The sequence below is a fragment of the Rhinolophus hipposideros genome (assembly GCF_964194185.1).
Source record: "Rhinolophus hipposideros genome assembly, chromosome: 1".
In the NCBI taxonomy this organism is placed as follows: domain Eukaryota; kingdom Metazoa; phylum Chordata; class Mammalia; order Chiroptera; family Rhinolophidae; genus Rhinolophus; species Rhinolophus hipposideros.
Window position 1 is genome coordinate 93,536,300 of NC_138047.1, and position 24,730 is coordinate 93,561,029.

General features: G+C 40.9%; 1 protein-coding gene across 2 annotated transcripts in view; it reads right to left on the reverse strand.

Annotated features, from left to right (window-relative positions):
• RBPJ (recombination signal binding protein for immunoglobulin kappa J region) overlaps window positions 1–24,476 on the reverse strand; it is a 194,151-nt gene extending 169,675 nt beyond the window's left edge. The window contains exon 1 of one of the 2 annotated variants that reach the window (XM_081046057.1): window positions 24,320–24,476. Coding sequence is in view for 1 of the 2 variants with exons in the window: in XM_081046054.1 (XP_080902180.1) it covers window positions 24,320–24,351 (32 nt within the window). In the remaining variant the exon portion in view is untranslated. The remainder of the gene's footprint in view (window positions 1–24,319) is intronic. The other variant, XM_081046054.1, reaches the window with a different exon arrangement.
• Between the last annotated feature and the right edge of the window lie 254 nt (window positions 24,477–24,730).

Here is a 24,730-nt window from a genome sequence, read left to right on the forward strand (position 1 = left end):
CCAGTCCCAGATAAGCTAGGAATGAACAAGGTTTCTTGGTGTCAGCCTTCCTGACTTCCCTTTGAGTTCTCCCTGAATCTCTACACATACTTTCGTTGAAAGCCTCTTGAGGCTCTGACCCTCTCTTTAGACTCATGAAGACCTCAAGATCGTAAAAAACACAAAAATAACTCCTTAATGGTAGAATGTCTGAATTTATGATGGCTAACAGAGGAGCAAATTTCAAGGGGAAGAATTCATGATTGCTCTTCTCAAATAATTCCATACAGCTGACTCCCCACTCCAGGGTCTAATTCTGGCCACATTTCACCTTGTTAAGAATTTTATAGGAATGGGGAATTGGTGTTTAGTGGATATAGAGTTTTAGTTGGGGAAGATGAAAAAATTCTGGAGAAGGATGGTGCTGATGGTTGCATAGCAATGTGAATACACTTAATGCCACAGAACTGTACACTTAAAATGGTTATAATAATACATTTTATGTTATGTACATTTCACCATAATTTAAAAAAAAACAGTGGGCTGGATTTGAATCTCAGCTCCATAGCTCTCTAGCTATAGGGGAATGGGCCAGCCAATTGTTTTCTCTAAACCTCAGTTTCATCATCCAGAAAGTGGAGATAGTAGTTTTTCCATCATAAAATTGTTAGAAATAATTAAGATAATGTATAAAAATAGAACAGTTGCACAAGATAAATGCCAATTATTATTGTTTTGTTATTATTATTGTTCCAGATGCTCCTCGAGTTACAATGGGATTGTATCCTGATAAACCTATTGGAAGTTGAAAATATTATTGTGGGGATAGAGCCAGGAGCGCAGTTTCCAGGCTCTCAGCCTCACATAGAAAGGTGCTGGCTCAGGAAGTAAATGGCCATCAACTGTGATTAGATGGCCATCAGCTGTGGCTAGTTGGCCGTCAGCTGTAACCAGTGAGCCATTGGCCACTAATATAACTGCTGTGGCTACGCTAGCAGCAAATGGGGGCTAGCAAGAAGATGGTGCCTGGCAAGCGCAGATTGCGAGAGGTGGGTGCCGCCAGCGAGGATATAGTGGTATGACTCCCCTATCTGGCTCCGTGGGTGTTCCTTTTTGGCCTCACCATGTCCTGCGTTCTTATGCAGGGAGTGGGACCAGAGACCCCGCATGCCACCCTGCATGACAAATGGCGCAGTGAGCAGGGTCTCCCACATGACAGTTAGACATCAAAAATGCATTGGGTCAGTACACCTCACCTACTGAACATCGGAGTTTAGCTTAGCCTACCTTAAACATGCTCAGAACACTTGCCTGCAATTGAACCAAATCATCTTGTCGCTTGTCCCAGCGTCATGAGAGAGTATAGTACTGCATGTCGCTGGCCCGGGGAAAAGATCAAAATTCGAAGCATAGTTTCTGCACAATGCATATTGCTTTCACAACATTGTAAAGCTGAACAATTGTAAGTCGATCCACTGTAAGTCAGGGACTGTCTGTATTATTCTTATTGCTGTTATTATTTGAGCTCGTTAATGTATGAAAGTACTTAGAGCAGCATCCAGTATACCTGTGCTTATTATACAGTATTATGTCCCAGTTCTAGAAACTGGAAATGTCGCAGTGAACCAAATAAAGTCTGCCTTCCTAGAGCTTATCGTTCAGTGAGGGAAAAAGTAAATGCATAATATGGCAGATAGCACCTAATATGTCTCACAGTACTGTCGTGAAATTACGTGAGATGATACATGCAAAGTAGCTGATGGCGTCAGAACCTGGCTCATAATGGGCACTTCATCAATGTTAATTCAACTCTCCTTTCCTGTCTCTTTTTCTCTTTCTTTCCTCTCTTTGGAGAGAAACCAGTTAGAGAACAGGCAGCCACCCAGGGGAACCCATACCCATTAGCTGAGGATGTGGAGGGAGCATCTCAAGCCAGGACCTGAAAGGTTGGTGGCAATTTCTGAGGCAGGTAGTTTCTCTTTTGCTGCTTTAGAGGAAATATGAATCATCTGTTGTTTGGCTCCCATTTCCTGGGAGGCTGCGGGCCCAGGAAATCTGTGGTTTGAGCATCAGTGCGGAGATCAAATTAAGTGGCTATTGGTGGTGGAGTGTGTTGCTACGACCACTGACAATCATCTCTTGAGCCAGATGACTCATCTTGAGCTGGCTCCTCAGCCTTCGGATTGCATTCAACTCATGAAATGAGTTGCATTTCCGGGCATAGGGTGATTCTTCCCTAGCTGTGCTGGGTGTAGAGCACATCCGGACCAGGTTGGGGCAGGAGTGACAGGGGTCCAGCCTGTGTTCTTATCTCCATTTTACAGATGAAAGAAAGGAGGCGCAGGGATGAGGACCGTGTGTGTGTGTGTGTGTGTGTGTGTGTGTGTGTGTGTGTGTGAGTGTGTGTGTGTGACAGCTAGTGAGGGGTAGAGTCAGGAAAGCCTCTCCTGATTCATCCACCCCACATTATGCTGTGTCCAAACCATTGGTTTTCCCACAACCTCACCCATACCCTGACTTGACCTGGCTGTACTCCAGTATAACAGAACAATCAGAGCTTGTGGAATGTCACTTTGGACCGGGCGCCCAGTTTCTCAGTGTGCTGGTCTGTAAAATGTGGATAACAAGAAGAAATTGCAGGTTTGTTGTGATGGTCAAGCAAGCTAAAGCACTTACAGCACTTCGTATATTATGAATTGTGACATAAATGTCATGAATAGTGACAATAGCAAGAGCACAAATGGGTTGCCTTACTGTGGAGTGAACGCCCCTCCCTCAAAGAGGTGAAGTGGAGAATGACGTTCAGAAAGAGGGTACCTGGGATATGAATGAGGATACCTTTTGCCCAGCTGGTGGGAACATGTGATATGTTTTCCAACTTTCAGATTCTGTGATGGTCTTGACCAAAAGCTGAAATCTCAAAGACCCAGGCCAGGCAGCAAACAACTGACTGAACTGGCCAAAACTTGGAGTTGGGGGATGGGGAAGAGACTGAGGAGACTGAGGAGAACCGAAGGAAACGTGCTTCACTTAAAGAAGGCAGCCACTACTGAGAGCCATCATTTCTAGAATTCCACAGGTATGTGGGCCCACTATTGCTATATATTTGTATCTATATCAACACACACACGTATATGTATATATGTTTTAAACAATTCAGTGTTTTTTAGTATATTCATAGTTGTGCAAATATTGCCACAGCCAATTCTAGAATGTCACCGTCACTCCAGAAAGAAACCCCATACCCATTAGCAGTCACCCTCCATTCCTGTTTTCCCCCAGCTCCAAATTACTAAGCTGCTTTCCATGTCTATAGATTTACCTATCCTAGACATTTCATGTAAATGGAATCATACAATACTATGCCTTTTGTGACTTGCTTTTCACTTAGTATGTTTTCAAGGTTCATCCATGTCGCAACACATATGAGTACTTCATTCCTTTTTATTGCTGAATAATATTCCATTGTATGGATCAACTGTATTTCATTTATCCATTCATCAGTTGATGGATGTTTGAATTGTTTCTACTATGAACTATGTTTCTACTATGATGTTCCTATGACCATTTGTTTATAAGATTTTGTGTAGACAGATGTTTTTATTTCTCTTGGGTACATAACTAAAGGCTGCCAGATATTTTAATATTTCAACAGAACCAGAAGGAACAGTTTTCTCTCTCTCTCTCTCTGTCTTTCTCTGTCTGTCTCTCTCTTTCTCTCTTTCTCTTTCTCTCTGTAAGCACACAATTTAAAAACACTGACCCAACTTTAAAAAGTCATGTGGACCAAACACAAAACATTTTCAGGGCCCAGTTTTCAAGTGTGGTATAGACCTTAGTTCTTTTGTTTGCAAAAGGGAGGAGTGAACAACTGATCCCCATGAATTCTTTTAGCATTAAAATTTTACTTTCCTCAGATTTTATTAAACTATCAAATACACATGCATTTATTTACAAATAAAACACACATTTATTGCCCAAGAGAGTTTGAGGTAACTTATAATATTGACCTGATAAGACAGTTAAAAATCAGTTCAGAAGGAGAACTCATAATTTTACCAGGACCGTGAGTTGAGAGGGTCAGTGGAAGACTGAAATTTAGAACCTATCGTGTTTCCCCGAAAATAAGACCTACCCCAAAACTAAGCCCCAGTTAAGCTCATCAGCCAGATGGGTGCACTTAGTACGTTATGACGATGTTCCACAAGAAGATGACGTGACTATATTTGAATAAATGATTGTTGTACATGTAAAAGTAAGACATTCCCTGAAAATATGCCCTAATGTGTCTTTTGGAGCAAAAATTAATGTAAGACCTGGTTTTATTTTTGGAGAAACACTGTAGCTCCCTGGTAGGTGCTTGCATAATGGTAGTTTGGGGGATGTGCAAAGCTAGGGCAACAGATATGTTTTGGGATCACAGGTAATAGCCACTTATTTAGGAAGACATTTTTTTGTGCTTCTTTTGTGAGCTCCCTACTCTGAGGAGCACATGTCCTCTAGGGAAACACATAGGTCCACACAATTAGAATCCAGTGAACTAAATGCAAAGATAACTGGTAGCTCAGAGAAGCACTTTGAAATGTGGTGGTGGTGAGTGGCCGTCCACAAAGATCAGAAAAAAATGTACTGGTTGTGATTGATTGACCAAGCTCTCTGAAGTCTCGTGAAACTAACAGCGTATGGCAGAAAAGCAAGTTATTTCATCATAATGAACTTAGTTTTCTTATCTGTCAATGAAGACAAAATAGTACCTGCTTTATAAGTGATTTTTTTTAAAATTCAAGAAACAAAGTGCTTAACACAATTCCTGGCGTGCTGTATGTACTCAGTAGGTATCATTTACTGTTATTATATCTGTCTCCCTTAGTATTTTCTCATCTGAGCTAAATGTGCGTGTGTGTGCATGTGCGCGTGTGCGTGTGTGTGCATGTGTGTGTGTGTGTGTGTATGTGCGTAGGGGGGTTGGTTATGAGCTGAGGCTGAAGCCTCTGGGAGCATCTCTTACTTGAGGCTGTAATTGGTACCAGGTTCATGGGATGAGCATCATATATGTCAACTGTCCAGTGGGAAAGGCCAAGCTCAAAAAGCCAGAAAACAGAGGTTGGTAGGTCAGTATCCAGGCAGAAAATTAGAGATAGATGACATAGGGAACCATAGCTAAAAGGTAAACAAGTAGATGTTCTGGACCCACATCTGTGTGTCTATCGAGTACTGTTACCTGTGTCTGTGCAATGCTGGGACAATTGGATGTATCAATGGGCCGGGGAAGGAGGGGCCAGAATTAGTCTGATGGAAAAGGGAGAGGATGTTGCCCGAGATGAAGGAAGCAAATGTGTAGGGTACCTTTGAGACAACTTGTTTTCCATGTTTGGGAGCAATTGAGCAGCTTGGCTGGAGCAATTGAGGGCTGGAGCTTGGGAGAGAGACACTAGGTGAGGTTGGGAAGCTATGGGGACCAGAGCACAAGGGGTTGTGGATATCAGGCTTAGTGGTCTGTCGTTCATTCTGCACGTAACCGGGGTCAGAGAAGGAATTTGAGGACAGGAACGACACTGTCAGATTCCTGGAGTCAAATCTCCCCCTGGCTGCTGTGTGGAGCCTGAGCGGCAGGAGGCCCATCTGACAGTAGAAATAGCCATTGTGTAAGAGTGGAGAAGGTGCTTACTCTGAACACAGGGTAATTGTTACATGATTGATTATATTAGCAGTTACACTCATGCCAATGTTCTGGAGCAAGTTAAATGCAGAGTCAGGGCTCAAACTCAGTGGAAAAAGTTCAGGAAAGGAAAGTTTTGAAAAGTCTTCAAGTAAAAAATTGACCCTGAAACAAAGAAGAAGGGGGAGATTTCATAAAAAGAACCACCAAAGTCAATTTTGTAAAAGTCGAAATGACAAAGCATCTCTGTGGATAATCTTTACTTATTCCAAAACCAAGACAAGAGGCACCTTCATTTTCAATAGGGAAGCAAGAACTTACTTGTTGCTTCTTAGCTGCTCCGATGTACTCGCATTTCTGGCTTTAATTTGGGCAGCAAGCATGTTGCTGCGATCGGCGTGTCTAAAACATGGTTTGCAAATGCTCACACCTTCCTCTGATCAATGCCTTTTATTAGTACTTTAGGGATTGTGTTAGTGTTGTATTGTGACTGCAATAACTTGCCACAGATTTAGTGGCTTAAAACAACACAGATTTATTATTTTACAGTTAGGCAGGTCAGAAGTCAGACATGGGTTGAATGTACCTAAAAGTAAAATGTTGACAGGGCTGTGTTCCTTCTGGAAGCGCTAGAGGAGAATCTGTTTTCTTGCCTTTTCCAGCTTCTAGAAGTTGCCTGCATTCCTTGGCTTGTGGCCCCTTCTTCCATTTTCAAAGCCGACAACCACACCCAGTCTGACCTCTGATTCTGACCTCACAACTCCTTCTACGACTCGCACTCTCTTGCCTCTCTCTTTCCCTTATAAGGCCCCTTGTGATGACATTGCACCTATCTCAAAATGCTTATTTAATTCCAACTGCAAAGTCCCTTCTGCCATGCAGTCACAGGTTTCGGAGATTAAGAGCTGGATATCATTGGGAGGGGAGGGCTCTTATTCTGCCCGCCAGAGCGGCTGTTAGCATGGAATAATAGTGGTTAATTATGTAATGGAAGTAATAAGAAATGGACTTGTGTGCCAGTGAGATAATGTATGTGATAGTTAAACCTGAGGTCTGGGGCCAGGTACCCTGTGTTTGTACATGGCTTCCCCTCGCTGCCAGCCCTGTGGTCTCCAAGTATCCATTTCCTCATCTGGTAATAGGCATGTTCTTCAAAACCCACCTCACAAAATTGTTGTAAGTACCAATTAAGTGCTATTATATGTCAATAACTTTGAACAGTGACTGGCACATAGTAAGGGCTCATTAAACAGTGCCCATTATTATCTGATCAATGAATATCATCTAATCCTTTTCTTCTGGGGTTGAATTTGATTATTAATGGCAACATCTGTGTGTGTTTGTGTGTGAGTGTGTGTGTGTGTGTGTCTTGGGGTAATTTCTGTGTTTAAGAAAAGTCTGATTCCTCATTCCTAGGACTTGTCATTAGCTGGAAAGGAAAGTGCCTGACAGCAGTTGAGCTGTCCAGGCTAATTACTGTTAGCTCAATAGATGTAACAGGAATAGTTTCTGGGACTACCAAGATTACCGTGACACGTTAATAAAACCTGTAGATAGAAACTTTACGTTATGTTTTTTCAGATGTTGTGTGTGCTATTTCATGAGGTAGTTAGAACTGATTTTATAAAATCATACATTTCCTACTTAAAAACAGTTATTTGATACATGATGACCTGATTAGTTTTAGTATAATAGTATACAGGTAGATATTGTTTTCCTATTAAATAATTTCATTAAACAGAAAAGTGTGAGCATGAGGGCTAATGAAATTAATGAAATTATTTCTGACTTTTAAACATAATTCTTATTACATTATATCCAACGCCACACATCAGAGTTACATGCATAGATTCACACAGTTTGAAGAAAGAATCTCATGCCTTTTGTCATATTTCTGGTTTCATAACTAACATAATTTTAGCAAAGCAGTATGCCATTTTATTGCAAATCAAGTAATGAGAAACAGCATTGTTAATCCTGTTTTACACTTATTGGAATATTAATTATATCAGGTCTACATTAATGTAAACTTGGCTGCTTTTTGGAGACCTATTTTATATGATACAGTCCATAACTTATTTCTTAGTGGTTTTTATAGTATTCTCCAAAATGAATATCAACACACCTTAGTTGAAAAACAAAGTCACACTTTTAATGACAAGAATTACGTTTAATTTGGCTGATTGGTTTTGACAGTTTATATGGTGGAACATTTTCCATTAGTTGAATGAGCCAAATCTGGAGCTCCAAGATTTTGACAAAATTTTATTAAGGCATGCAACAAGATTAAAGGAGTTCTACCCTAAAAGATGCATGGAAATAAATATTTTGATTTGCCCAACTCTTACTGAGACACATTTGACAAAGTACCTCTAAGTGAAAAGATAACAGGTAAAATAATAACTTACAAGTCTTGTCCTTTCTGATATACTTCACAGAATGAGACATTAATGACTGAATAATAAATCCTTTCTCAAGTGAGATGATTTCCAATTATTTACTTTCAACCAAATTGGAGGAAGACCTAATCAAAGTGTTAGATGCTTAAGAATTATAGTATGTTTGGGGCTTACAATTCAGAAGGAATTCAAAGAGTTGAATGTCAGTCCCTTAGGAAGACTCTTTCCCTTCCAATCTACTTACTTATGTGAATAGAAGTTCTTAGTGGTTACATTTATGAAAAAGAAAAACAGGAATAGAAATGATTCCAAACCGTGCACTTTCTAATAGTAATAGCCATTCCTGAACCTATGAACTAGTTGGGGGAAAATATCTCTACCCATCTCATATAGGTTGCATTAAAAATTACTTTTAATATCTGTGTATATTAAAAGTCAAAATATATTGATGTTTTGATCAATTGTGCACTGCTAACAACTTATGATACTTAACTCTGGAAGGTTTATATATATATGTATATTTACATTTAGAGCCTAGTGGACAGAGGAAACAAATATCTCTGAGTGTGAAAAAAATGCTTGTTTGTGTATTTTTTAAATGAGTGATGATGGGTGGCAAATTGTTAGGGTATTGTCGGGATAATAAGTCCCGCATGATTCATTCAAAATAGTGATCCAACTGTTTTGTTTTCTAGTGTATAATATATAGGGACTCTTGCCTTCATTTAATCTTAAATTAAAATGGTAAATTAAAGTTTAGGTAAATTAAGAATGTGAGCAGAAGTATAGTTTTCAAAATTCATTTTTAGAGAGTAGGCGAGTGAAAAAATTTGAAGTCTGATTTCGTTAGCAGGTCTGTGAAAGTAGATGGTCTGGACCCGTCCATCCCAATGCCCTCCTTTGTGGTTTGTTTTTGATGGGCTGCTCAGTCCTGATCTCAGTGTGTCCCACTCATGTTCAGTCTGCAGGAAAGACAGCATCCAATCCACAGCGCGTGTTCATCAGCCAGCATCACCCTTTAGATTTCGTTAAGCATGACTGTTTTCTCAAAGTGTGTTTATGAAGTATGCATATAGCACTCACTGTGTACCAGGCACTGTTCTAATTGCTTTACAGATATCAACTCATTTAAGCCTCATAAAACCTCTGTGAGGTAGGTACTGTTATTATCTCCATTTTACAGGTGAGAAACCTGAGGCACAGAGAGATTAACTAACTTGCTAAAGATCATGTAGCTCATAAAGGGTGGAAACGGGACTTCTTATGCATTGATTTTCTTTTTAAAAAAGGGAGCAGAAAGAAATGATTCTAGGTAGACCACCATCAGACTCCATTTCCCCCAATATGCTGAGTAGTTCATGCTTCTTTGTCTATACCCAACAGTTGCCTGGATTACAAGTAGATTGGGTGTGCCTATGTGCCTATGAGAATCCAAAGAATCCAGTTTTGAGATGCAATAGAATCAAATTTGAATGGCCTGTTTATTGATGCCTGCTTCCACAGAAATGAGTCATCGTATAAATGTCTTATACAGATAGGAAGGCTGGGTAATTAGTATTGCAGGCCTCACAAAGCATCAAACCACTCTAAGCAATATTTTTCCTGGCCTCCTCCATACGACCTCATAACTCCAGTTTCAGAGGTTTGGAGTGGGCAAAAACCTCTTACGGTTTCCTTTATAGCAATGAGGAAAACAAATTATCCTGACGGCGCAGTTGAGGGGAGAAACAATATTTCTGCCATCTCCTGCCACTGCCTTCCAAATGACTTCCACTGGGCTTGCCATTTGACACAGGCAGAGGGTGTCAAAAAAGGCTGCAACAACTTTTGAGGGTAAAAAATACCTTAGGAAGTTCACCATCTTACAAAAGGAAACTGCTTTAAAAAGACAAACCTCTCCTGAAAAAACCAGTTTGCCCCCAGCCCCAAACAACATAACTATCTAAAAAAACATCCGGCATTTACACAAAGATTAGTATCTACTACTGTACTTTGTGGCAAGCTAAAATTATATTTGGGCAATTCTGGGACATTTCAATGTCCTTAATGTTATCCATTCCCCACTCCAACCTGTTACAGGGACCATAGGCTATGAGTGCTGGTAAGAGTGCAGGGATCAGCCAGTTCCTACGCCGCCACCCAAACAGCCTTAAATCTGTTAGAAAGATTTCCCAAAATCTTATTTGTTTCCCTTCCAAAGATTAAATTGCTTTCTAGTTGTCTGAGTTGTTGGGAGCCTCAGGAGGTGGACTGAAGTGAAAAATAAGTTTTGGTTTAAAAAGAGCTGTGCCCGTGTCAGGGATTGGAGTGGCGTTGGAGAAACATATCTGTGTGTGATGGGGTAGATGATTATTGATGTGACCTGGTGCCCTGACTCTTTCCTGTCGTCTGTCCTGTAAAAAGGAATTAAATATTAAAAAGTTGGGAGATTGAGGAGAAGAGGGAGATAGTACCCTGTTTCCCTGAAAATAAGACCTAACGGGACAATCAGCGCTAATGCATCTTTTGGAGCAAAAATTAACATAAGACCCGGTGTTATGTTATGTTATGTTATATTAGATCCGGTCTTATTTTATAGTAATATAAGACTAGGTCTTATATTAATTTTTGCTCCAAAAGACGCATTAGAGCTGATGGTCTGGCTAGGTCTTATTTTCAGGGAAACACAGTATTTGTAGTCCAAAGGTATAGAGAGAAGTATGGAAGTAGCGGCATTGGGTCTGAGAGAATTTAGGAGTTCTAAGTGTTGCTAGGCTCTTTAATTTTGGTTTGAAGGGTACAAATCAGAGATTAAAGTATTTTTTAAAAATCTCTTATGGCTATTTGGACTGTGCCTCTGTCGATGTGACTTTGTGCTGGAGTTGGACTGGCCGTGTAGAGTTAGACATGGCAGGAAAATCAGGAGAGAAACCTTAGCCATAATTAATAACACATTTTTCACTGATACGGTTTTAGGATTTCCTGAGCAGAGGTGGTTTCTGTTCATGTTGAGCTATTTTTGTACTGAAGAAAATGGGGGAAAAATAGAAGACATTGTTGCTATGGTCTGAACATATCCCCCCAGAATTCATGTTAAATCAATCCTGGCCCCCAAGGTGATGGTATTAGGAGGTGGAAACTTTGGGAAGTGATTAGGCCTGAGGATGGAGCCCTCATGAATGGGATTAGAGCCCTTGTAAAGAACACCTCAGAGAGCCCCCTCACCCCTTCCGCCATGTGAAGTAAACAGTGCAAAGAAAAGAACAGCAGTCTAGGAAGTGGGCTCTCACCAGACACCACATCTTCTGGTGCCTTGATCTTGGAATTCCCAGTCTTTGGAACCATGAGAAATAAATCTCTATTGTTTATGAGCTACCAGTTTATGGCATTTTGTTATAGCAACCCAAATGGGCTAAAACAATCATATCAGAAAATTTGAGGTCAAATCTGCACCTTGGCCTACATCCTGAAGAATGGTCAATTTATGTGGTCATGCTGAGCCAGTTTGCAGACCAGAGTGGTTTTGAGGATTAAATGAGGTCTGGGACTGTCATCTATCCCAGCATATTCCACATTAGAGGTACTTAATAAATGTGTATTAATTCAGAATTATAGATTAAAATTCACATGTAAATACATTTTTGTTGAAGTAGTGAAGGGGCCCTAACATGTTTAAAATGGGTGTAAAACATTAAACATGCAGTTGTTATTTTCAACCAACTTTGAATGCTGATTCAAAAACATATAGGGAACATTTGTTGAGTCTTTTTAAAAAATTAGGTTGAACGAATACATATTTAGGAAATTACTGTGGGTTCCAATGGTGCTAAGCTCTCTCTGCCTCTTCCCACCATCAGCACACTCATGCTCATTTATTCCTAAAATAAGTTATTTGAGGCCTTACTCTGTGCAGGGCAGTATGTCCGATGTGGCAAAATGCTGAATCCGACTACCGGATAGGGCCTCATACTTTACAAAATACTTCCACAAGCATTATTTCATTTGAGCCTCACCACAACCCCGCAGTACGTTCTCTGCTTCCCTCCCACCCCCGAATGAGGAGCAAAGTGCCTAAATGTCTTGCTTAAGGTCCCACATCTAATAAACGGCAGTGGCAGCATTCAAACCCAGGGCTTCTGATTCTATAAGTCCCATGCTGTTTCTGCATTACCATATGTTCTGGGCTGACTCGTGTCCCCTCCAAATTCATATGTTGAAGTCCTAACCTCCGGCGCCCCAGAATGTGACTATATTTAGAGACAGGGCCTTTAAAGAGGAAATTAAGTCAAAATGAGGCCATGAGGCAGGCTCTAATTCAATCTGACTGGTGTCTTTGTAAGAAGAGGAAGGCAAAACATCAGAGAGAAGGTCATGTGAGGATAAAGCAAAAAGGTGGCCATCTGCAAATCAAGGAGAGAGGCCTCAGGAGAAACCAAACCTTCCGCTGCCTTCATCTTGGACTTTCAGCCTCCAGAACTGTAAGAAAATAAGTTTCTGTTGTTTAAGCCACCCAGTTTGTGGTATGTTGTTATGGCAGCCTAGCCCTAATACACCACGGCACATATTTCATTCCGGGACTGGAAACATCAGTAGCTCCCTCTGACCATAAATGAGATCTAATTCCTTTGCATGGCATTTAGTACGTAGGACTCTGTGACTGTCTCCCACCCCTTCACCTTACTTCATCAGGACTTCTTTTTACACCCTTATCATCTCTATTCGTTTGGTGATATTATTTCCTTCCTATCTCTAGGGGTTTAACTAGTACTGGGTCTTCGAGGCCCAAATCAAAAACCACCATCTCCCTGCCCTTCCCCATTCACTTTGTTTCCAGTAATCTCTTACTTAAGGTTTGGCGAACACACAGCTTCTGGAGGCAGATGAGCTGGGTTTTGAATTCTAGCTCTGCTCTGTGTGAGCTGTTTGACCCTGGGCAAGTTACTTAACCTCTCTAAGCCTCATCCTCTTCCCTCTACATGGGGATAAGAGTAATACCACTACACAAAGGTTGGGAAGAATTAGTAAGATAATGCCGGCAAAGCTCATTGTGTGTTCTCGCTCCCCTGACATTTTAAATGTTCAATGGTCCCAATTAATTTTCTTATTACCGAACTGTATTATTCTTAATATTTTTCAATAATTTTTATTCTCATTTAAATCTTTCTCTTATTTCTTAAAGCTTTCATAATATTTCATCTGTCCTAATCTAAAAGCACTTCAGTCTTTTTATAAACATTTTAACTTAATCTGAAAATTTTGATTATTGACGTAATGCATGCTTGTTGCAAAAATTTCATTAAAAACAGAAAAGCAAAGAGGGAAGAATCATTTATAATCCTGCCATCTGGGATATCTATTGTTAACATTTTGATATATCACCTTTCATCTTTTTTCTATGCCTACATGCATGGTTTTGAAACAAAAATGTGATCATATTCACAGATGGCTGGTGTAAAGTGCTTTTCTCATAAGGGTAGATACCTGTCCATATCCGCAAATGTCGACTGCATCAGAGGTTCACACTGGTGGCTTTTTCTGATCCAGCCTCTAAGTATGTTTTGTTGAGTTTACATAGTGTTAAAAAAAAAATTCAGGCAACTTTTTTAAAAAAATCAGGATTTTAACAGAAAAAAATCACATTCTCCTGCTTTGGAAAATCTGAAGCTCTAGCCCCACTGGGCCTGTGTTCCAGGAAGCCAGTTACTGGCCAAAGCTGAGTAGTGTTTTTACGTTGTATTCTGGCCCTTATAGGTCCCTGGTCTCCATCACCCTTCTGAATGGTCACGTAGCATCTTCTGGCTGTTGGTGAGCACATCTGTTCACTCAACTAGAAGAAGCAATCTGAGGGCAGAACTTATTCTTCTTTATCTTTTAACCCTTAGGCTTACTGAGTTCTTAATTATGTTACATAAATACTTGAATGAATGGATTCATTTGTGACACTTCACATATTCACACCACTCGAGGAGTGCGTGAAAGATTCTACACCCCACCAAAGCATTGGGCTTCTTCTGCCCCTTGAAGGTCTCCCACAGCTAGACTCAAAGTGGGATTCCATCCACACTGATAACTTTGGGGACTCTACCAAACTTCTTTCTTCCTGGAGGAGCCTTAAAAGCGTTCAAAAGGCAATACGTAGTAATTACTTCCCACCAAAATGCAACCAGCTCTCAAGTGGAGATGACAGGTTTCAGGTAATACCATTAAGCCTTTCAGAACATTGTGACGGTGGAAGAGAGTAAAGAAAAAGAAATCTGTCATCATCTACCCATGGCTGCACTTGCTTTTTTTGTTTCTCTTCACTGTTTTCAAAGCTCCACGAATTGTCTTCTAGGCGCCATGGGGTGCATTACGCATGAGTTCCTGGTGGGTGTCGGAGCTCAAATTAGAAGGTGGATTTTGGGGACAGCTGGAACGCCCCCTTGCTGCTCCACCCTGCTGGCGGCACGTGAGGCCCAACCACAAGATGTGAGGCGGGTCCCTTTCATCTGACACCAGAGCCTTGGCTTCCAAAAACTGATCCTTCAAAATTTGGACTTACATAACTTATTTGTTTATTTTTAAGCCAACCCCGTCCAAGTTGAGAACATTTAAGACTCCCTTTTAGAGGAAATTTGGAACCCAACATTATCATTAACTAAATCAGCAAAAGCAATGGTTCTGTAAAAATCCCAAGCGGCATAGTTCTGAGGACTTTTATCGTCATGTTCCCAGTGGAATGACATCGAGTGGTGGTTTCTCTGAAAACTGTTTCTGGGATTTTATCTCTCTCTCTCTCTCTCTCTCTCTCTCTCTCTCTCTCTCTCTCTCTCTCTCTCTCATAAACCATGGTCTGAGTCTAAGCAGGGCTGGACTTCCTGCTGAGTAGGAGTTCTCTTCATTTGACAAGGGACCATGTTCTGTAATCGACTCTAGTGGTTTTCAACGAGTTCAGTTGGTGGAGCCTCAGGAAGACACACTGTTGTTTGTAGAGCATGGTGAAGCAGCACCCATTAAGACACATATCTTTGGGTCACACCAGATTCCATTTTATATTAGATTCTAGATATGAGGGAACAGGTGCCAAGGGCCTGATAGAAATACACGTGAAGAACATGTTCTCTGCCATGTTATTTCTGTGAGGGAAAACATTGGAAACTCTCTAAATGTTTAGCAAGAGGAGAATAATTAAATGAATTATGGCCATTTGCAATGCACTCATTACAGATTCATCAAAGTCACAAGGATTCTTTGGAGAATCTTTGATGATGTGAGAGAAGTCTTTATGATTTCTTTGGTTTTTTTAAAAGTGGAATACAAAGTCACATATGAAATATGAGAGCAATTATGTTTACTGTATGGACAGAGATGCTTAGGAAACATGCCACAGGTGTAGGAAGGGTTATATCTCTGCATGATGGGATTATGGGTAGTTTTTATTACTCCTTTATCCTTTGCAGCATTTTCAAACTTTCCCACAATGAGCATTTATTGCTTTGATCGTCAGAAAATGAAATGATGGTAAAGCAGCCAACTTTCCTGGTGGTGGTAGATGTAGATCCACATTTTCTCATGATGCCATTTTCCTTAGCCCTGACTACCATCTCTCCTCCCATGACTTATCCAGTGAGGCTCTGGAGGACCAGGCTGGGACTCAAGCTCTTCCCCTATACCTAGAACCATAGCAATTTCCCCTGGGGCCTGGAGGTTTGTGGGCATCTAGGAGCTGTGTGCGTTCCGTTCAGGTTCCTGGGTGCAGATTCATGGAGCTTCACAAACTGAAGGAGAGCAGGCTGGGACCTTTGTATCTACTGATCCCACCTTCAGGCAAGAAAGAGTTGTAGCAGGACAGCCCCTCCCTCATCCTATCCCCACAGCCTCTGCCTCCGCCAAACAATGCTGACTGATGGGCAGATAGATATTTTCAAGTTCTGTTGAAGCATTTTGGTTCAAGCAAGGTGACTAGGCTGCACACGCTGAGCTTTGCAGGTTGTCCAGCCCAGATAGGACGGGTTTGTCCCTTGGGCCAACTCATTCCTTCAGTCCTGTGGGTTTCCTCCATGTGTCAAATGGATGTAAAAATGACTCAAAGCTTCTCTGGGAGCTATGTCCCATGACCTCATCTACCACTGCCTGCCCACGTGGTTGCTTGTGAAGTGCTCCCTCCAGGCGTTGAAGGATAGTGTTGAAGGGGGACTTTAGCTGGAAGTGAGGAACAAGTCTTTTCTTGAGTGTTTATAGGAAAGGAGCCTCGAGTCTTTTAGCTACCAGTCATGGTGAGAATTCAATTTAATGACATCCACCAACTATTTATTGAGTAATTAACCTACATTTTGAGCAAGGTATCCAAAGATCCCCCCCAAACTCCAGAGAATGCTGCAGATTCCTCCGCTAGCCCCCCATCTGTACCTCTCCTTTAAGGCTTTCATCCCGGTGTGGTGCTATGGAAACAGGATTGGTTTTGATATCAGTGAGTCTGGGTGACAGTTTCCTCTCTGCTCTGTCACCCACAAGCGCTGTGGCTCGGGCAAGTCACTTAGTCTGTCTAAGCCTCATTTTCTTCATCTTTAAAATAGAAATAATAATGCCAGCCTCATGGAGTTGTTCTTGAGTAGACTTGTTGAATTTAGCAAATAAAACTATTGACCCCCAAATCCAGTTAAATTGGAATGTCAGGCAAAGAAAAAATAATTTTTTGTATAAGATGTCCTAAAGATCACATGGGACATACTTATACCCAAAAAACAAAATTGTTTGTTTATCTGACATTCCAACTTAACTGGGTGTCCTGCAATGTACCCGATAATCCTATTCTTGAGGCTGAAATAAAGGGATTTATTGGAAGTCCTTGCCTATGGCTCAATGACAGGTCTTTCCTCTGTACCATCCTCTCCCAGGGTGGGTCCCAAAAGGTGATTAGTTGCTTCCCTCTTCTATGGCACAGACAATGAAGAGTCTGTAACAGGGTAGGTGGGGGTAGGGGTGAGGCTGCACAGGGGGGAAGAAGAGAACCCAAGACACACAGGCTGGAACCATCTAAACCTCTGCTTAACAGACGTCTTTCCAGGCTCTGGAAAATGGGTTCCCTGGTCCTGCATGCCTTTAACGCAATCTGTCTGCTCTATGCAAGGCTGTCAGTGTGGGTGACAGACACCACAGACCCAGGAGGAGCCCAGATGGGGGTACTGACCCCAGGGAATCCCCATGTAGGCAACACCATTCCATGGGCTTCAAAGGCCAGCTGTTGAGTTAGACTGAGGGACTTTCCTGGAGGTGATTTTTACAATGAAGGGGTAACGGTGACTGGGTGCCCCAGCGACCTTACTGTGACTTGGGGGAAACCCGGGGTGTGGCTGACACAGGGCTGTCTGTCCTTCTGCTCCCTCCTCATGTCTCCTCCCCACTGCCTCCTCCAAACTCGGATCCCCTTTATCTTAAGCCACAGCTCCCGGGGAGGAGGGGGACAGGTGGCAGGTTCACTCTGCATCACAAGCTGCTCGGGTGCCCCCAGAACCTAACCTCAGGGTATAATTTTCCTTTTCTGATCATCTGAATTCCAGGCAACGAGCTCAGCTGTCATCGGCTTCAGGGAATTTTTCCACCAGGATTGAAATTGGGGCCAAGAAAGCGCGGGCATACAGAAGGCATTCTTTTCTGCTATTCAGCTGCGTTTTCCCTTTAGTTTGGGCATTAAAAAAATGGTGCTTTTCCCGGAGTCTTGTAGATGAAAGTTTTGAATTTCATTACAGTGAGAAAACACATGAAGGGAGACTATCACTTGCTGTATTTCCTAATCTCTATTGTTTCTTTCCCATACCGCCCTTTTTAAATTAGAGAACACTTTAATATATATTTTCATATATATAAAGTTAAGAAAAATAAAACTAATTCAAGCCATGCCCAGTACAAAAAAAAAAGGGAGAAAAAATACTGATCTCGTCTCAACTTAAGTATCACAGTCAACTTGTTACTTTTATTTTGGAAGAGAGGATGTAACATCTGACTATTATTTACGAAAGTTTTCTTTAAGTTCATTTACTTCCTAATTTTTTAATTCATATCTTTAAAATCTAGGGTTTGATGTGCTGTATACATATATGTTCCCTGACCCAATAAAGGAAGATAAATATATGCTATTAAAATTTAAAAATGCTCATCTGTGTATCACTTAAAACTACATTTCAGAAACACAGCTCTACCTTGTTATTTGAAGCCAGGGATTCCTATTTGTAGCCAGGTTTGAGTGAGACCTTTTCTCTATTTCAGGCATTGGACTTTGCACACATTAGCTCATTCGTCCTCCTAGGAACTCGACAAAGAAGGTATTTTCATTGGCCCCGTTTTACAGATAAGGAAACTGAGACTGAAAGAGGTAAAGAAAAGGTCATCTCACTAGTGGGTGAAAGTCAGATTCAAACCAGAGCAATGTGAGTTCAGAGTCCACGCCATCACCTCTCTCTTTAACCTCTTAGAAAAAAACATAGGTATTGATACCACCACTTGCCAGGATGAAAAGCAGGCAACAGTCCTGTTAAAGAATGAGTTCATTCAGTACCAAATGGTAAGTGCGTCCTTCTCTTCTAAAGTAGTGCATACAGTTCCCAACTTGCACAGGGCTTGGATACCAAAAGTTGGTTTAAAAGCAATTTCCGGTTCCCTTCCTCTGTGTTCCAAGGCGCCTCATACACACCTCTCTTATTACATTCAGCACATTGTCTCTAAGCTGCTTACACATCCTTCCCCCACAGGGCTCTGAGCCGCTCAAGGCCAGGGAGCTTGCCTTTTACCGTGTTTCCCCGAAAATAAGACCTAGCCGGACAATCAGCTCTAATGCATCTTTTGGAGCAAAAATTAATATAAGACCCGGTTTTATTTTGCTATAATATAAGACCGGGTATAATATATAATATAATATAATATAATATAATAATATAATATAATATAATATAATATAATATAATATAATATAATATAATATACAGGGTATAATATAATATAATATAATACTGGGTATAATATAATATAATGTAAAATATAATATAGTATAATATAATACAGGATATAATATAATATGATATAGTATAATATAATACGGGGTATAATATGATATGATACGATATGATATGATATGATACAATACCTGGTCTTATATTAATTTTTACTCCAAAAGACGCATTAGAGCTAATGGTCCGGCTAGGTCTTATTTTCCAGGAAACACGGTATTTACGTAGGTATTCCCAACACTTAGCACAGTGCCCAGTCCACAGAGACACAAAGTATACATTTATTGTATTAAATTACAAGTCATTTGTTTGGAAATCAGCACACATTCCCCATCCCCCAAATGCATTACAAATGGAAGTGGAAGTGTAATGTGGCCAACCAGCCCACAAGAAATTTATTTAACCTATCTCGTAGTCTACGAAGAATACTAACTAAGAAGTTATCTGGAGTCACGGGTGTAGGGTTAGACCTAGGTGAAACATGGGTCAGAGTTCAGACCTAGGTGAAATTTAACATGGGTCAGAGTTCATCTTTGAATCTCTTTGAACTGCCTTTTTTCCCCCTACATCTTCCATTCACAGGTATCATTGTTTCCAAACTTCCTCCTCAATATCTAGCTATGGTCCCACTCCCAGGCCTTCCCTGCTTTTACCTCAAATAACCTAGGGGTCTTCCTTACCATTCCTTTCTTGAGTGTAGCTGAATTCAGTTGATTTTCTGTAGGAAAAGCATCTGATTGGATTATTTCTTGCTAATGTGTGAATGATTGCCCCAATACCCCTCCACCTCCACCCTCCCCACCCAATACCAAGCATGTGACTTTTTATAGCACAGTAGTTAAGATAATAGGATTTGGAGACAGACCTCAATTTGAATCCTGGTTCTAATTCTAAGTTATGTACGTGTCCTAGGTAGAGTAACTTTCCTAAGCCTTAGTTCTCTCATCTGTAACATGGAGTTAATTGTAGTTCTAAAGAGAGCTAATAGTTTTATTATACTTACTAGTGTTATATATATCAGGCACCGTTCTAAGGACTTTTTATCCATTGATTTACTTTAGCTTCATAAAAACCCCATGAGGTGGTACTCTTATTATTAACTATTATAAAAACATTTCTAATGGTAAATTAATTATTATTTATCCCCTGCCTTCTTTCAAAAATAAAAAAGGGGTCTTTGAGGCAATATGATACATTGATAAAATTTCTGGCAGCATGGATGCGAAAGGACAATCATTCCTGGGAGGACCTTTTTCAGGGCAAAGAAAGCAGGGGCTGCTGCAGATCATCCATGGCTGGAATTTATGCTGAGTCCATTCCCTTACGAGGCTCCTGCTTCCACAACTTCTTCCCTCCCTCCGCCTCTGAATGTGCCGAATCTGCAAGTGGTCCAAGTTTTTTTTTCTATCCCCTTTCTTTCTTTTTTTAAATTTTTTCACACAGCCCATGGCAGCTGCAAGGTGGTGGGGGCCAGGCGGATGGCAGCAGCTGTTTGTATGTATGGGACCTCTGTAGTCTTCCTTTGTGAATCAGGGGCTGTCTGTATATATCACAGGCTACCACCTGGCAAGACATTTAGTTCCATCTATGTTGTTTAAATATTTCCTGGATGATATCATCAATGCATAAGGATGGGAGGAACTTCAAGATGTTGATTTCCAGCCCCTCACTGCCCTGAAACATTCTAGGGTGACTTTATCCTCTAGCTTAGCAGACAGCCTTGGATTTGCTCTCCAGTCCTTCTCACTTGCCAGATGCAGAGATTTTAAAGCCAGTGGGGTATGCATTTCAACAGAAGTAACAGTGTAGTCATGGAAAACACTGAGCAGAAGCCCAGGCAAAGGCAGGTGGCAAGCTTGCCACTCAGCTCCCTCACCGTGGGTGTCCTTGTGATGAAGTAACTTCACTTCTCTGGCTCTCAGTTTCCTCTTCTGTCAAACCAGGAAGGTGGGCTGAACTATCTCTGGTCTGCCTAAGCTTTAGGACTCTGATTGTCTGATAAACTACCTGGGACAGATGGCTGTCCATCCCTCCTGGTGTCACCCCAGAGGAGGACAATCCATTGTGATCCTTGTAAACCTTTTTAAATGTCCTCATCCTTAAAACTGAGAAATTTCCCCTTGTGCAAACTAAACATTTCTTGTAATTTGCACCTTTTTGTTGTTATTGTTGTTAGGACTTCTGAAAATACGAATAGAATTCTACCCTATATTCCTGTTACAGTGACACCTTTTATACACATAAAGTGACATGTCTCTTATACCCTGGATGATTAGTTTTCAAAGACTTAGTAGCGATGATATTATATTTTTATATGACATTTATTTTTAAGTGCTATTTTACATACATCATTTTATGAGAACCTCAAAATAAAAATAGGAAGGGAAATTATACCCCTTTTTTTACATGTGGAGAGATTTAGGATGAATAAACCTAAATACCTGCAACAACATATTGTCTTCCAGTTACTAAGTGGAAGAATCAGGACCCAAACCCAGGTCTTTTGACTCAAAGTCTAGTGCGAAGGCCATGTGAATACATGTTAATTTAAACCAGCACCACCACCCAATACACCAGTTCCCACTGCTTGAATTTCTGCTATGTCCTGGGTACCTTACCAGGTGCTTTGTATACAATGTCCCAAATCCTTGAAACAACTGTGCAAGGAAAATATTATCATACTCAGTTTAGAGATGGAAAAAAAAAATCAAAGTTAGGAGAGATTAAGTATGAAATAGTTGCCTAATGGCTGATGTGCACTGAAGGCAAAAGTAAATCCAAATCTGTTCTTTTGACAGTGCTGCGTTTCACTTAAATATGCGTCACCTACAATGAGACCCAATCTAGTTTCATCTTGAGGATTTTTTAGGCTGCATGAAATATTGGCCCATGAAAGTCCAGTTAAAGATATTACTGGTTGGTTGGATCTCATTCAGCCATCTCAAACATCACTCAGTTGCCTTTAAGTTTTCCTGTTGTGTATTGTTCTGCTTCTTGGACTTTCTCTTCTAGATTTTATTTTCTATTCTTTCAAAAATGTTTTTGTTGCTTTTTCTTCCTGGGCCCTCTTAACATGTCTGCACTTCAGTTTTAAAAGATTGGCATTTAAAGTGAGCATTGTAGTCTTAGTTAGAACTTGAATGATGGCCCGTAGGAGAATGGGATTCTAGCTTACTTCCTCCTTCCTGAATTACAGATCATTTGATGTTTATTCATAATCCATTTTCCTGACCATTTTACCTCATTAACCCTTGTCCATTTTGTATGTGTATAATTCCTTGCCTATTTTTAAGCACCCTAATTTCATTTGTGAAATGGGGAGAATGAGTCCTGTCCTGCCCATAGCTTACAGTTTTGGTGATGTTCAATTAAATGATGTATAGGAAAAGCTCTTGGAAAAGTATGAAGAACAATGAACATAGAGGATTACAGTATATTTTGCTGTTACAAAACATAAACTATAGATATGGAGCTACATAATCAGGATTGTTTATTAAAGCTAAGATTTGGATATTCCGGATTTATTATGTATCATATAAAATACATACTAATTATGTAAAGTAATTGAATTCGTCATTAAATCATTTCAAAAGAAAAAATATATGTGCTTTGTTTAGTGTCCTTTTCATACCGTAGACTGACATAGCGAAGGTTGGTTAACTACAGTACTGGGACTTTCTGTGCTTCTCCTTATGTCTCCCTGGCTTTTTCGCCTGTAGACCTTTTGCTGCTCTTCTACAAAACCCCGCCCACATCTTCTGGTATTATTAGGGACCCTGCGTTAGCCTTCTTTTACAGAAGTCCCCACATTTTTTCAGGATAAGAACATATTTTTTTAGTGTTAAATCTTTTTGTGCACTTCCACTATGGTAATGAATTTCTGGCATCCACTGACTTAGAAAATGCTCAATCGGCCCCGTGGCGCAGGTGGTTGGAGGACCCGTGCTCCTAAGGCCAAGGCCGCCAGTGCGATTCCCACATGGGCCAGTGAGCTGTACCCTTTATAGCTAAGATTGTGAATAACAGCTCTCTGTGGAGCTGGGTTGCCGTGAGCAGCCGGAGGTTGGCATGAGCTGCCGGTGGCTGCTGTGTGCTGCCAGGAGCGGCCGGTGGCTGGCGCGAGTGGCCGGCAGCCTGTGAGAGCTGCCGTGAGCTGCTGTGAGCGGCCGACCATTGACTGGCGACCGACTGCCTCAGCCGGGGGAGCACGAGGCTCACAACACCAGCATGGGCCAGGGAGCTGTGTCCTACACAACTAGATGGAGAAACAACGGCTTAAAGAGTGGGGCAGGGGGAGGCGGAAGACGAGGAAAAAAAAAGAAAATGCTTAATGACTAAAGGACATTACAAATTCAGTAAAACTTTTAAATGGACTTCTATTTAATCGATCACGACTACATCCAAATGCTTTTGGAAAAGGCACAGGCATGTCTGAGACATGACCCCACCCGGAACGTTTATGAGTATTCAGTAAATACTTGTCAGATGAATGCATGAATAAGAAGAGAGTGAAAATTTGCAGACAATTCTTGTGGTGTGACCCTTTTCTCCTATCTCCATTCTCCAATCCCTGCCCGGGGGACCAGAACTCAGAGTTTGGAAACCACTTGTATGATTTCTCAAATACCCAGTACACAGTAGGCACTCAATAATTGTGTGCTGAATGTATGAATGAACAGATGAGTGAATGAATGTTACTCTCGTCTCCCAATTAGTACGATTTTGATGATAGCAAGTAACTTGCAGGCATTTCTACATCACCTTGAGAACCCACCATCGCGCTGAGAAAATGCAGCCTGCTTTCAAATAAGCAACTACCTGGAGCAGTATCACCTACCGACAGATATATTTCTGGAGGAGCTTGTTAAAAAGAAAACATCTAAAATTTAAAATACACAGAGAGGAAATAGCTATCTTTGAATCGAGAAAACTGTGCATTTTTCTGTAAGGGTCAGTGAAAGAGAGTGTGGAGAAAAACTCTCCTTAGAAAAACACAAGGAGATGTGAGAGGGCCTAAGAAAGAAGCAGTGTTGTTGCCCTAAAGAGAGAAGAGTGTCTTGTTAGTGGAACGGAAACCTCCTCCTTTGAAGTCGGCCTCAGTCTTCTGCTGAGTCATCTGAGGCCTCAGCAGAGGGGAGTCAATGTGACCAGAACACTCTCAGGTGAAGATTGAAATGGCAGAGGGGATGCCTGGCTCCTCATTACACTTCAGAGTGGCAGTGGCAAAAAGCAATTTATTTCTTCATAAATCACGAACTAAAGCATATTAAATATTTTTATGGGCAATGTGACATAGAGCATTTGTTAGAGGGCTCACTTACCTCAACAACGCTGGATGGAGTAGTCCAATCATCTTGAAGAGAAACTCTTATTACAGGCTCGGCTTGGAGGCGCAGCTGTCACGAACACTACAAAGAGATAGTCTTTTGCGCCCTGAGTCTGGTGGCCACTTCACCTTGCAGCAAAGGAAGTGAAAGTGTCAAAATGAAGAGGACTTGAAGTCAACATTCTCTCTAAGGGAAAAAAAAATGCAGACACAAGCTTTTTTTTTTTTTTTTTTTTTTTTTGTGGGGTGGTGGGTTTTGAAGTGCTTTGATTATAAAGGTCGTCTATAAAGACAAACAAGAAATAACCTTTCTTATTTCTTGCTTTTCCTCAGCTTATCCTGAAATTTTAGGCCTGCTTTTTGTATATGTGCAACCCGGAAGACAAATTACCAAAGGAGAGAAATG